Consider the following 13621-nt stretch of genomic DNA (forward strand, 5'->3'; position numbering starts at 1 on the left):
AACAAGCGACGTGGTCTTCTAGTGGGCTCGGCTCATAGTGATGGTCTGACGCATCAACAGTAGCCCCTCAACTCTCTAACTCAAGGAGCCGATCTTCGTTGGGTTTTTTAGGTGAGCCAGGCCTATGTTTATTTTTTTCGGATCGGGTCGTATAGCCCCAATTCCATTACCGACCAGGCCTCCTGAAGACGCGCCAGGGTTTTTGAATTCGTATGCAGACACTTGAGTAGGAGTGACGTGGCGCTCGTCGATTAGATGTGCAGGAGTGCATTTAATGGCCTTTGGCAGTGGTCTTTTCAAAGGGTCGCGTCACACCATGTCACCAACGCTTCACATGACGGGTCGTTTGATGTGGGCACGTGTAGGCATCGTGGTGAGATGCTAAAGAATGGACGGTGAGGATGATCGAGCGATTTTAATACAATGGAAGAGGAATTTTCAGTTCTTCACTATTTCGCCATTGCTGCCGTGCTAAAGCTCTGAGCGAGTCTGTGCGAAGGAACAAGTTTTTGTCTTTCTGGCAAGGGAGATACCTGGTAAGTTCTGCCTTCATTCTTTTTTCTTCCTTTTCTTTCCTCATCCTCCTTTCTTTCCCAGAATAAGTATTTTCTTTGCCGTTGGTTTTCTCCGGGTCTAGTGAGTTGTTGTAGTGTTCGTTGATTTTTTCTTCATTTGGTACGGTTTGATTGTTTGCTTCCAACCCTGCCCCAACCTGGTTGTGTTTAAAGTGTTAATCAGTAGAACGATGTCGAGCCGATCAGACATGTCTGAGTCGCAAGAGACGAGGAGTAGAGGGTCGGCTTTTAGGGGTGACAGGGAGGATGATGTGGTTGAGCAGATGTTTGAGGCAGCCGACCAGATGGGAGAAGACATGCACATTGGCCTTGGAGGGAAATTTGAGTACCGTCGGGTTGGGCGGGATAGCCGAGGATAAGTAAGTACTTCTGATCAAGGCGATTGGGAAGGTGCCAAGCATGGCCATCTAGGAGGTGCCGAGCAAGGCGATATAGGTCGTGCGAGTCTAGTCGGGGAGGAAGTCACAGTTGTTGTGCCTGACTCTACTGGCGGGATAGACAACAATGTAGTGGGGGAAGAAAACGAGGATGGGTGGTCGGCTGATGATCGGCTCGGTGTGGCACCCCATCAAATGAACCCCAACGTATACAGAACTATGCTGAGCGTACAGGAGCTGTGGCGACGAGTGCATGGTTCAGAGCCGACCATAAATCAAATGCTGCATTGCTTCTTGTTGAAAAGGAGTCCACATAAGGTCGGCGTCTGCTACCTTCAGAGTGCAGTGGGAAAAATGACAGAGAGCAACCCTTCATCTCAAAAGACCTGGAAACCGCATTGGTTCTACGCCTCTTGGACATGGGAGTTCCCCGAAGGTGCCGAGCCGAGGAAACCCAGAGTTCAGAGGCGGTTCCGAATGCCAGGTCTGGTTTGGTGTGTCAGATCCGTCCTCCTAGTGTTTTTTTTTTTTTTTTTTTTTTTTTTTTTTTGAAACGCAACGATAGGCTACTCTAAGGGAGGGGGCTCAAGCACCAATTTGCACACATGGGGTTTCGAACTGCGATGCCGTGGGGGGGAGGGGGAAGTCACCACCACTGTGGTAGAACCCACTGGCAGTCCTCCTAGTGTTTTTAGTCCCCTTTTTCGTACGTTTGCTGTTTTTCTTTTTTTCTTTTTTTTGTTTGGGCGAGGTGGGGTTTATTTATTTATTTATTTTTTTGGCTGTGTTGTGTGTTTTCTTTCTGAAAATTGTCCAACACATATTACCAATGCAGTAGAATCGGAGCGAGCCGACCTATCGTCTACCGAGCATGAGGAATTTGAGAAAGTTCTAGCGTTGCCGAGCCTCGAGAGATCGGCAGACGTTCTTCTTGCGAGTGACCTGCTGAGTGACTCGATAGGTAAGTGACTGCTTTCTATTTCGCTTAAATTAGTTGGTGCTGAAATGTTGACTAATTTGTTTCTTGTGCTTAGGTATGCCGCCAAATCGGAACGACCCCAACATGAAGGCGAGGTTGATGAAAATTGCCAAAGAGACAGTCAAAGGGTCGGCTGGGGGTTCGCAGCCTCCTCGGACGGTGGGGTCGTCTCATATGTCCGTGGCTGGAAACCAAGGCGCAAGGGTGGTTAATATACCGGCCCGGGTGGGACAAAAGAGAGTAGCCGAGGAGGTTTCACCTCTGGAACTCGGAAAGAGACGGGCCGAGGGTGAACCGAAAACTAACACGGGGAAGCGACCAGTAAGCTCGGCTGCTCCCGGATCGGGAGAGAGTGCAAGTGTGGATTCTGGTTGTGGTCCATTGGAGCCATGGGTGGACGGTGAGCTGGCACTGAGAGCATTCCAACAAAAAGCCAAGCGCGTTTTGAGAGTGGAGGTGGTAAAGAGCATGTTTACTGAGAACATGGGTTACAGCGGTATGACCATGTCCGCTCTGGAGGACCAACTGAAGGTAACATGTTCCCACCCTGTTCTTAGCTGGTTTGCTGTCCTGCTGATATGTCATTTGTATTGCCTTGGTGTAGGCTACCTTCAAGCTCTTTGTCGCCGCTCAAAACGTCGCCGCTCACCGTGATTTTGATCGAGGAAAAAGGGACGAGCATGCCTTGACTACGGCTGAGCTGAATAGGACTATTGTGGAGAAGACGAAGGTGGAGGAGGAGTTATTGGTGGTGCAGGGTCGGCTAGATGCAGAGACGAAGAAGAACGCCGAGCTTCTGTTGTCCGTAAATAAACTGACTGACGACAAGCATAGTCTAGGCGCGGAGCTGTCTAAGTCTCAGGAGGAATTAGGTGAGGCTAACCGAAAAATTGAGGCCTTTTCATCTGAGCTGAGGACTTGTTGTGACAATGCAGTGAAGGACTATGTAGGGTCGGCTGAGTACCAGGAAATACTCGCTTCACAACGAGTTGAGGGATACTTTGACTTAATCCAAAAGGTCGGGGAGAAGTATCCTTCTCTCGATTGGAATTTCCTCGGCCAAGAAGTGGAAGAAGCCGAGGCTGGAGCCGACCAGGGTGGCGGGGCTGACGTGGTGATGGGTTCGGGCGCCGGGTCAGTGATTCAAGTAGCCGAGCCTCGAGTTCAAGGTGTCAGTGGCGTGGCCCGATTATCCAACGAGCCGTCTCCTGGCCCATAGGTTCCGATCGGGGCTTCAGGTCCCTCTGCCATAGCTGTTAGTGCTGCAAATGTCTAGGTTTTATGTGTGTATTTTGTAACCGATATTGAGGTATATTTTGGAACAATTGAACCTACGATCGGATCAATGTTGGTTAGTTTAATCGTTTACAAACTTCACAGTTTTTACTTTTAGTGATTGTGCATGTGCGTATTTGGTGTGAGCAGAGCCGACCACAGGTTTGCAAAATTTACAGAAAGTAACAAAAACAAAAATAAAATAACAAAAATAACTATCCCAAACGAGAGGAAACAGAATGGGCTATACATATCTTGCTCTGCCTTTTGTTGAGTAACAATTAGGTGGAACCAACATCGTCCTTCTCCTCGCCTTCACCTCCTTTTCTTTAGATATTTATGTGTTTATAAGCGTAAAATGCATACAGTTATTATATGGTCCTCTTGTTCTGGATTTGTGATAACATATTTTGAGGGATGAGAAGTACTAAATTTGATAAGTTTGAGGGAATCTCAAGATAAGTTTCAGATATGATTTTGTTTTCGAACCCACCACAGGAGTACCCCTCAGTTGCCTTGAAACAGTGGTCATTCATAAATAATGCCCCACGAGTTCGGGGATGCCTGAACTGTGTGGTGCGAGGAACGCGGCTCAGATTGACCAATGGTCTCCTGAGACCTGCGAGGAACGCGGCTTAGGCTGACTTACGGTCCCCTAGGACCTGCGAGGAGCGCGGCTCGGATTGACTTGGTGTCTCTGATGTAAGAACCCGGTCCTAAATTAATAGTTAAATATTAAATTATTCAGGAAAAGGACAATTTTACCCCATGAATGTTTAAATAATTAAAATAAGAGGAAATAAGTTTAAAGTGAGAAAATAAATTTGAAATAAATAATACAATAAAATGGTTTGAATTTAATTAAGGTGTTTGAAAAGTAAAATATTATTTAGAAATTTAGTTAAATACCCATTTCTAGACATAAAACTATAAATAAACCCTATACTATTTAATGTATATAAACACACCCAAAATAAACCCAAAAATCAACAGCTGTTGATTTTTTCAATTCAACAGTTATATTAGATTACGGTTTTGCCCTTTTGGGTGCAATTTTGAGAAACAGCCGACTTATTTATTATTATTATTTTATAATCTTTTATTTAATAACAATTATGCTGTAGATTGAAGAGGAATAAGAAGACGAAGAGCATCGACCATGGCGATGCATAAGCTCATAACTCGTGGAGCAGCTCGTGCGGTTCCAGGCTCATCTTCTTCCGCAAATCCTTTCCGTGCTCTAGGCAACGCTCTTATCGGTTCTTCTTCCAAGACTTAGGTTCGTCATCTTCCTCATCGCTTCTTTCACTTTCAATTTCTCTTCTCCATTTCGAATTTTCAATCCTCAAGTGGCCTCAACAGCGTCATTTTTTCAGGTTTTCGTTTGATTCACAAGCAGGAAAGATTGAAGGAGATACCTCATCCACGCCCACAGCTTTTGAGCAGTAATTTTGTCCAAACACTCATGGCCACATACTGCACCAGATCTGAGAGAACGCTCACAAGGATGAGCTTAAGAAGAACGAAGATACCATTTCAAGGTCAGCCGAATCATATTGGTATGATCGGTTTGATTATCGCCGAAATTCGAAGCTTGTTGAGCAATTTCTTTGCAATTTTGTGATTAATTTGAATATGTCTACGGTTTTTTTCCTTAGTTTTGCATTTCGTTTACAAATTGCGATAAATAAATTGATTTAAAAAAATCTAAAAATTACTTGCTTGCTTATTTGTGTTAGTTCTAATATGATTTGTAATGCTGGTACTGTGTTTTTAGTATTTAGCTGAATGGTTGAGCATTTGCATAAACATTTACTGTTTGTATGATGTACATGCTAAGCTATTGTTAGTTAGCAATTTTTGTTTCAGTCTTACCACTGCTTCTGCTATTAGAGAAGGATAATAATGTTGTTTACTTGTTAAAATTCCTTTTTCAGTGGTTTGAGACATATAAGTTATCTAGCCTGGTTTTGCTACTATATATATATATATATATACATATATATAGACACTCTACCTGCACGCAGGAAGAAAAGCATTCTTTTCATTAATCAGATATGAGTTGTTTGTTATGTAAATTATGACCAGTCATTTTAAAAGTTTCAATTTGGATTATTAATGAGTCTAGAGTAGTAATTCTGACTGTTAAATGGCAGATGTCAGGACAGTAAATGGATACGGTCATGGGGATGATTACAGAGGAAACAATGAATCACAGATGACTAAATATTCTAGGGAGGCATTAATTCAGCTCTTAAATCTGGTGCAGTTGAAATTACATCCTAGGTATAAATCTCTATATACAAGCTACAGTTATTCAACAGAACATGATTTGGAGCACCCTTAGGATGTGGTCATCCTGCATCAAGCTGTAGAACCTTTTTTCCAATTTTAAGTAACATTCTGGCACTTAATTTTAGCATTCGAGCATTTTGTTTCCCCTTTTATTTCAGATTTTTATAAAGTAGAGTGTCCGCTTTGACAAGATATCAATTTTTGATGAAGTTTTCAAGCTAATGTCACGGTTAGACTTGGTGGTAAGATTTACTCATCGAAGTTTTTAAAGTAGATTATTGTTAATTGATGAGTGATGTCTAATTCTTCATGAAAAAAAAAGAGTGCTTTATATGCTATTGCCAAATTGTGGTTCCTACCTTAGCGTTCCATTAACAAAAGAAAAATCCTCCCTTTGCAGGTAGACTTTTCTGAATTCTCCCGCTTCTATGATTTTGTTTTCTTTATGTGCCATGAAAATGGTCAGAAAAATATCAGTGAGTTTTCTTGCTTTATAAAACTCATTATAATAATTCTTAGCCGTTTCTGTTCATTCCTTAGAATAGCCCTATGAAACCTCCTTTACCTTTCTTTTTTTTTCTTGAATTATTTGCAGCTGTAAATAAGGCGATTACTGCATGGAGGTTAGTATTAGCTGGGAGGTTTCGGTTGCTGAATCAATGGTGTGATTTTGTTGAGGTACAAACATTCTGAGGTTGCTTACAACTCAATGCTTTCTAGGGTTTGTTTGTTGATTCAAATGCAACTTCTTCTTCTTGTTTGTGTATTGATTTTGAATGGTATGAAGTTGTACACTTTTATCCTACCTATTATGTAAATGAAATGATGTAGTTGTTAACTTCCAGTAAGTGGTATGAATAGTTGTTATACTGTTCATACCCAGCAACTGAGTTTATTTCTATGACATAGTATTAACAATGTACTTCTATGACATAGTATTAACATATTCTCAGTAACAAAGAATGCTCTATAATTTGCTCTATATATAGATGTGCACTTGAAGTTTATGATATGCAAAATGTGATTTTTACTAGGAAGATGGTTCTATGACATAGTATTAATAGTGTACTTCTATGACGTAGTATTAACAGTGTACTTTTTTTACTTTTTTTTCTTGTAGAGGTATCTTGTTATTACTAGTATTCTACTTCTCAAAGTTTTCCATCTTTTAGTCTACCTCAAGTTTTTTTTTATTTTTTATTTTATAATTGTTTTAAGGTTTTGGGTTTCTTTGTTAACCCCTTTTGATTTGGATAGTCTGAAAATTTACAGTTTTGGCTTTGGTTGAACTATGATCAAAATGGTCGGGTTGTGAATTTCTCTGGTTTCTAATTTTGCAGATGTTTGGTCTTTTGTTGTAAACGATTTTGAAACCTCAAGTCCAGTACATGCCTTCTGTTTTGTTGCTTTGACACCATTTCTTATGACATGTTGATTGGACATAACTTGTTGCACTATTTGTTCTTGTAGTTGCTGTCATATAAAGAGTTTTTTTTTAGGTATTTTTTTTATTTGTAGGTTTGAGACTTGAAGTTTGTTGATCAATAACATATTTGTCAAGGTAGATACCCCTGCATAGATTATCCATGAATAAAATTAGCAAGAATGTGTTCATTTTAAAACTTTAGATGCTAATGTTGGATAATTGAGAGGAGTAATGTGGTAAATGTTGTACCAATATTTCATAATTTTCAGCAATTTAGAACTTCTCCTTTCCAAAGCTTGGCCACTGCGAATTTTGGTATTGCCAATGGATGCCACAGCTAGTGGAACCCCAACTATACAATACCATAACATTCTTGACCAGCTAATTACCACTATTGTTGTTGCCACTCCTGTACCAACATTCAAAATGAGGCAATGCCATCGCTTTGGGACCTTAATCCCCATAGAACTCTCTTTAGCTGCCAACCCCTCAATTGTCCTTCATGTCCTTACTGCATGCAATTTGGATCCTTAAGACCTTGCAAAGCTAGAGGCAAGTGACCTGTTGCTCTAAAGTTTGGCAATGTATTGGTCTTTTAAATCTTAGAATTGATAATGCTGCTGGTTTGATTTTGGATGTGTGTGTTGCAGGCAATATGCTCATTTTTCTGGCAGTCTGCAAACTTTGCTCCTGACTTTGAATTGTCCATATCAGAGCTTGCTACTTTGGACATGTGCCAAAAAAGTGGTATATTTAAGCCAATGACAGTGGAGAAACGTCAAGAATTAAAGCAAAGATGTGGGGGTTTCATGAAAACTGGTCTTGAAGTTCTTGTTGGCTAGAGAGGCATGTTTCAGAAGGGAGAAATCACAGGCAATAGCAGGGCTGGGTCACAGCATTACTGTAACTTCAAAATGAGCTATGTATTCATTTAGCTCTAACAACTCAGGACAGCTTGGACATGGCACCACTGAAGAGGAAAGGAGGCCTCGGCAAATTAGGTTGCCAATTCTTGATCACTCCTTAGACCTAATTCTGTAAAATGCAAGAAAAAGAAAAGAGAACTAGTTGACTTAAAAGAAAAGTTAATGGAACTCCGTTATGTTGCAGATCTCTGCAAGGCATTCAAATTGTTCAAGCAGCTGCTGGGGCTGGCAGGACAATGATGATCAGTGATGCTGGGAAAGTTTATGCCTTTGGACAGGACTCAAGATGATTCTATGACATAGTAATAACAAGATAGTTCTATGACATAGTATAAACAATGTACTTTTATGAAATGGTATTAACAATATTTTTCTATGGAATGGTATTAACAATGTACTCCTATGGAATTGTATTAATAATGTACTCCTATGGAATGATATTAACAATGTATTTCTAAGACATGGTATTAACACTGTACTTCTATGAAATGGTATTAACAATATTTTTCTATGGAATGGTATTAACAATGTATTTCTATGGAATGATATTAACAATGTACTTCTATGACATGGTATTAACACTGTATTTTTATGACATGGTATTAACAATGTATTTCGGGCTTGCTGGGCTTGTTTTGGGTTTTTTTGAGTTTTTTTTGTTGAGCTTGTTTTAAGTTAATCAATGGCAGAGATGTAATTTATAGTAACTTCAACACTTATTTCATATGTAATAAATGGTTTTTGGGTATGTTTCTAAATTGAATTTCATGTAGGGTTTTTTTATAATTTCAGCTCCTATTTTGGGTGTATTACTAAAGCTCCCAATATTATTTAATATTAAGAAGGGGTAAAAAGGTAATTTTAAGTTCGGGAAGGAGTTTGGAAATTTTGATTGGACTCGAATCGGAGTTGTAACGAAGAAATGACGATCAAAAGAAGTTCAGTGGCATAACCGTAAATATTTCGACGTTTAGTTTTTTTTAAACCCAGAATTTCTGAGTTTGAGGGGGCTCGACCAGCTGACTTCCAAAGGGGATATCTCTCAGCCCCGACCACCAAATCGAGCAAGACCAGTGCCAAACGAACCACCTCGCTCCCCTCTTTCAATCTCAGCCCATCCCAGCCTCGACCCGCCGCCGTACTCGACAGAAACCGCCATGAAACAGGGCGGCGTGGACAGTTTTTGACGGAATTTCACGGAGCTCGTTCTCCCTCCTCCGGCCACCGTTTCATGCAAGTGAGGTATGCTTTCTCACCTATTTTTCATGCTCTAGCTGATGGTTGGGTAGGATTGGAGAGATTTTGAGGTTTGAGAGGTTAATTTTCGAACTGAAAATCTGCCGGTATTGCGTCGCCGATATCAGCCACTTCCGGCCACTTTTTGGCCAAAGTCCAAGAACAAAAGTGGCTCCAAATTAGGTGTTTTACCTAGGCTAGGAGTTTGGGCCGGCGGTTTGGAGATTTTCCGGCCGCCGGAATTTGTTAGGTACACCCACGCGTGGGCGGCGCGTGGGCCAGGTAGCAGGGGTCACTCTTGGTCCCATAATGATCCTCGTGTCCTCATGAGTGCATAGGAATTCGCGGATCTCAATTCGGATAACGTTTGAACCCCGAACGGATCTCGCATATTGTGTGATTTCCGGGTTCAATACATTCAGACCGTTGAATCATAGCCAAACTGGAGTATGTTGAGCTAGGCAATTTTAGGATCGTGTAGGATTCGACGGATCGTAAATCGAAGTCCTGGATACTCCAAAAAGGCCAACCCTAGGGCGAGGGTTACGGAAATTGTTCGTCCGTCCAATTGGGCGATTGTGAGCAATCCGACAGTCCGATCGAGACCAGACTTTCGGGACATGTGTCCTAAGCATATTAGAACCTCTAGGAACGATCGGATCGGAATTCTGAGGTCGTGGACCCCACGGTCCATATGTATATTGGATGATTATAAAAATTTCTCCATCTCAATACCCAAAATAGTTTTGCATGTAATTGTTAACATGTCACCCATATGGATATGAGATTGGTTGACGTTGCCCTTGTGTGAGCATTGTGGGTTTTTTTTTTCCCATTCCATGTACATTCTTGATATTATCGATATTGATACTTTGTCCAAATGCTGATGAAGAGAGAGTGAAATTTTGGGGGCCGAAATTTTTCCGATATTATCCTTGGAATTATCGATAATTAGATGGATAGGTTCCAAAATATCCTCCTCCCGAAAAAGCAATAATATTGGTCATTTCAATTGATATTATCGATATTTTAGATCTTAATAAGAACCAAGTTCCCAGCCAAGTTGCCAGGCCAGCGAATGCTATTTTTTTTTTAATACCTAAATACCTTCCAATTGTACTTGGGGAATGCCCAACACAGAAGAAATAGCTTCTTTTCTAGGTCCAATAATTGACGGATGCGTAACAGATATGTAAATGCGACTTGGTAATGATTTGTAAACCTGATGTGATGTTGCTACTATCGTGGTGAACATGAGAAACTTTCATATCATGAAAATTCAAATGTAAATAATTTTGAAGCATCTTCTACGGATTGTAAAGTTGGGGTTTTATTTTTATCCAAACTCTAATTTAATTTCTCCAAACTCTAATTTTCATCAATCGGAGGTTTGAGATGCTTCATTCAAATATAAATTTGTGGTATCCTACAACTCATGATATATACTCAAATTCCAATCCAGTAATACTAAACAATGATCTAGTTCAAAGCAAATCTTTCTTTCCCCCCAAATATTTATTTTAAGTACATCACCTTCACTATCTACTTGAATAAATGGGCTAGATCAGGATCAGCCAAGTCCACATCCAACCATCCATTCAGATGCATGTACTCAATATAATGATCTGGGGGCTTCACAGCACGAGGTTTAGCTGGTGTAAAGCCGTGAATCCTCTCAAGATCTCGAGCAAGCCACCTAACATATGTACGGTCCAACGGAGAACAACTTTCAAGAAAATTTCTTCGCTTTCTTGCTTCACAGGCTTGTTTCCCATGTTTGGAGAACCTGCCCAGCTTCAGAAAATGCAGTCAGTTAGTTGATGGCACATAAATTTAATCAGTGAAAAAACAACGGCACAACCTAGGGAGATTCACTATTATACCCAATATAGGAGCCCAAATTATACAAAAAACCCTATATGAAGTGGATTTTAGAAACACACCTAAAGCCTATTTACAACATAACAAAAAGGCTTTTAACTTCTTTTAAATTGCAAAACTGCTATTGATTTCTTAAAAAAAACCCAACCCCAAAACCTCATAAAAAAAACCCAAAACACTCAATAGGGCATCAAAGTAATTTAATAATCAAAATTAAATTCAATAGGGCCAGCTATCATTTTTTGGGTGTTTTTTGGGTTTGTTTATAGAAATTAAATGGTGCAGGGTTTATTTATAGTTTTAGTGCTAAGAATGAGTATATGACTAAATATCTCTTTTCTTTTTCCCTTTCTGACTATCTAAACAAACGAGTCATGTTAAAGTTCATAAAAATGGAAGACAATCATATAAGAGTTTTGCAGGCTGCATCGAGCCACAGTTTTCTAATACATCAATATGTGAACGGAGCAAACACGTGGGTGGATTAGTGATTCACTTATAATTTTCTGTGTCTAGGCTTTTAAGATTACACAAAGACTAATGCGAATAACTGAAAAGTCCTAAGGATTTGGAAAAATCACAACTACCAACACAGAAGTTAAAAATTAAAATAAAAAAAATACGTCGCACAGCATGTTTAAACCATATGATCTCAGCAGCCTTCTTAAACACTGTTTCTTAAAATTTTGACCAACTACAACCATAACATGATAGCAAGTGTAATAACAGTATAAGTTATATGCTGCTTCAAAAAATTGCAAATGATAAGTCTGAAACAAGGCACCAATCTTTATGCACATGTGACCAAATCTAAGAAAGCAACTTATACAATTATAAATCCCTAAAGGTTACTGGCCCATCATACGAACATACCATAATTATATGACTACCATGCTCGTAGAACATTGCCAGCATACAACAAGTTAGATACTCATTCAAATTTCTTAGACGCAATTGACCAAAACATACTTTCAATGTTAGTTCTAGGGGATGATTAGTCAAAAGCCATGTAAAACTGAGTGGTTCTCTTTCTGTAGAAACGGTAGAAAAAGATAGGAAAATACTAAAATTGCCTTGGAAATGAAAATTGTTGAGGTAATTGCAAATGTCATGGAGGACACTTGCTCCTCTCAGTAGAGTGTTTAATTCACTGACAAAGTACTCATATATGACGCTTCTCTAGCTCTGATAGAATTCTTTTCATTATTTTAGTTTGTCTATCCATGTCTAACAGTGCACATTATCAGGGTCCTTTAAATACGTACTAGCATTTAGTCCCTTATCCTACATAGTGTTGTTATTACTCCAACAGTCATCACAAGCGAAGTGTGCAAATATACGTGGACACTCACAAATTGCATGATCATTTCATTCTAGGTGTCTACTGTGTCCCACACCTTATTCACATTGGAAAATCATTTAAAAAGTGGAAAAAGAAAAATCAACAATCTAAGCAATGCTAATGTCCTTTTGAGGCAAAATCAACAATCTAAGCAATACTTGTCCGGAACTTCCGTTGCGAAGAAAAAGCAAAAAAATGTTCTCATTTCGAAAATCATCTTGTAGGATTCATATTTGGCTTACATGAAAATACAATTTTAAATGAAACAATTGTGTTACATAATAAAATATATCTTATCATCAGTACTAGTTTCAAAACCGGTACATGAGCACCCTCCCCCTTAGAAGTGACATGCATGTATTTGCAATATGATAAGAACATGCTATAAATCTGAGTGAAAGATCACATACTAAAATCTGATAATGGAAATAATTCAAATAAAATAAACACTGAATCTATCAAAACTGATCCACTCACTAAGATGAGCAAGGCTAAGCCCACCTGAAGTCCTCCCACAGCTAATTACGAAAAGGCGGTGGGATGCTATGGCTCCCTCTCCTAAATGAAACAACAATCTAATAACCAATCACAGAAGAAATTAATGCAAAATAGACGTAACCCGGATATGGGCATTCAAAATGGAAAATTTATATGGCATTCCGTTCCAATTCAAACAAACCATTTGCAAAAGATCAACAAACTCAAACTGAAATAAGCAATGACCCAAAAACGAAATGAACCAAACTCAAACTGAAATTGGAGTTGAAAACAAAGAGAACAATAAGTACGGAAACATGAGCCAAGACATCTAAAACTCTCTTCTTTCTTATTGTTTGGGCTTCTTTTCCTTTGTAATTTGAGGCCCCAAGCCCGAAGCCCCAAGCCCAAACAGAAACTATCTTCTATCTTCTTCTTTTTTTTGGACGAGAATGGTTCAAAAAATTAATTCGACAATAAAAGTTATTGAGCCGTTTTTCAGTACAAGCGATAATCTAAACTCTAAGGATAATGTTTTTTGATACACACGCAGACCTTTGGTTTGTAAGTCAAGACCCTTTTTCACTAGGTTAGACTCCGTTGACAAAAGGTTATTGAACTTTTGTATAGGAAAATGGATGTAGGACCAGGATCTAATCTTCCTAGTATATTAATAGACGAGTTGATGCTAAATTCAACAGAGTTTAAGGGGGCAATAGAACACTAAGATTAAAAATCCAACGTGTAATTGGAATTTATGCTCTAATCAATCATGTTATGGCAGCAGCAGTGGGTGTTCTTACAATTTATTGGCTCATATAATAATTTTGGG

The 13621-nt window shown here is 39.4% G+C and overlaps 2 protein-coding genes and 1 pseudogene across 19 annotated transcripts; 2 read left to right on the plus strand and 1 right to left on the minus strand.

Moving 5' to 3' along the window:
• Window positions 1-476: 476 nt before the first annotated feature.
• On the plus strand, window positions 477-3330 carry LOC110770116 (uncharacterized). The gene is made up of 4 exons (XM_088254549.1): window positions 477-536; window positions 1788-1913; window positions 1987-2462; window positions 2536-3330. Exons 3-4 carry the CDS (start codon window positions 1989-1991, stop codon window positions 3148-3150), a joined length of 1089 nt encoding a protein of 362 aa, XP_088110675.1. The 5' UTR covers window positions 477-536; window positions 1788-1913; window positions 1987-1988; the 3' UTR covers window positions 3151-3330.
• A 990-nt stretch (window positions 3331-4320) lies between these two features.
• On the plus strand, window positions 4321-8342 carry LOC110745480 (uncharacterized). Of its 18 annotated transcripts, none has more exons than XR_015832978.1 (8): window positions 4321-4485; window positions 4583-4765; window positions 5363-5743; window positions 5902-5977; window positions 6097-6179; window positions 7020-7062; window positions 7197-7928; window positions 8038-8342. XR_015832978.1 is itself a non-coding variant. In XM_088247220.1 (6 exons), exons 3-6 carry the CDS (start codon window positions 5723-5725, stop codon window positions 7767-7769), a joined length of 372 nt encoding a protein of 123 aa, XP_088103346.1. In that variant the 5' UTR covers window positions 4321-4485; window positions 4583-4765; window positions 5363-5722; the 3' UTR covers window positions 7770-8342. The 18 variants fall into 18 exon arrangements, 1 of the variants encoding a protein (XP_088103346.1); XR_015832982.1 differs by having other exon boundaries at window positions 7578-7928; XR_015832969.1 differs by lacking the exon at window positions 7020-7062 and having other exon boundaries at window positions 5363-5492; window positions 5660-5743; window positions 7578-7928.
• A 2256-nt stretch (window positions 8343-10598) lies between these two features.
• LOC148297606 (uncharacterized) lies at window positions 10599-10937 on the minus strand (annotated as a pseudogene).
• Window positions 10938-13621: the final 2684 nt, after the last annotated feature.

Source organism: Prunus avium, chromosome 1 (genome assembly GCF_965620075.1).
Source record: "Prunus avium chromosome 1, drPruAviu1.hap1.1, whole genome shotgun sequence".
Classification (NCBI taxonomy): Eukaryota; Viridiplantae; Streptophyta; class Magnoliopsida; order Rosales; family Rosaceae; genus Prunus; species Prunus avium.

Coding starts and splice junctions, on each gene's coding strand:
- LOC110745480 (XM_088247220.1), top strand. CDS start 5,723: ATGTCACGGTTAGACTTGGTG. Junction 5,744..5,901: donor TGTCACGGTTAGACTTGGTG/GTAAGATTTACT, acceptor CTCCCTTTGCAG/GTAGACTTTTCTGAATTCTC. Junction 5,978..6,096: donor AAATGGTCAGAAAAATATCA/GTGAGTTTTCTT, acceptor AATTATTTGCAG/CTGTAAATAAGGCGATTACT.
- LOC110770116 (XM_088254549.1), top strand. CDS start 1,989: ATGCCGCCAAATCGGAACGACCCCAACATGAAGGCGAGGTTGATGAAA. Junction 2,463..2,535: donor CTCTGGAGGACCAACTGAAG/GTAACATGTTCC, acceptor GCCTTGGTGTAG/GCTACCTTCAAGCTCTTTGT.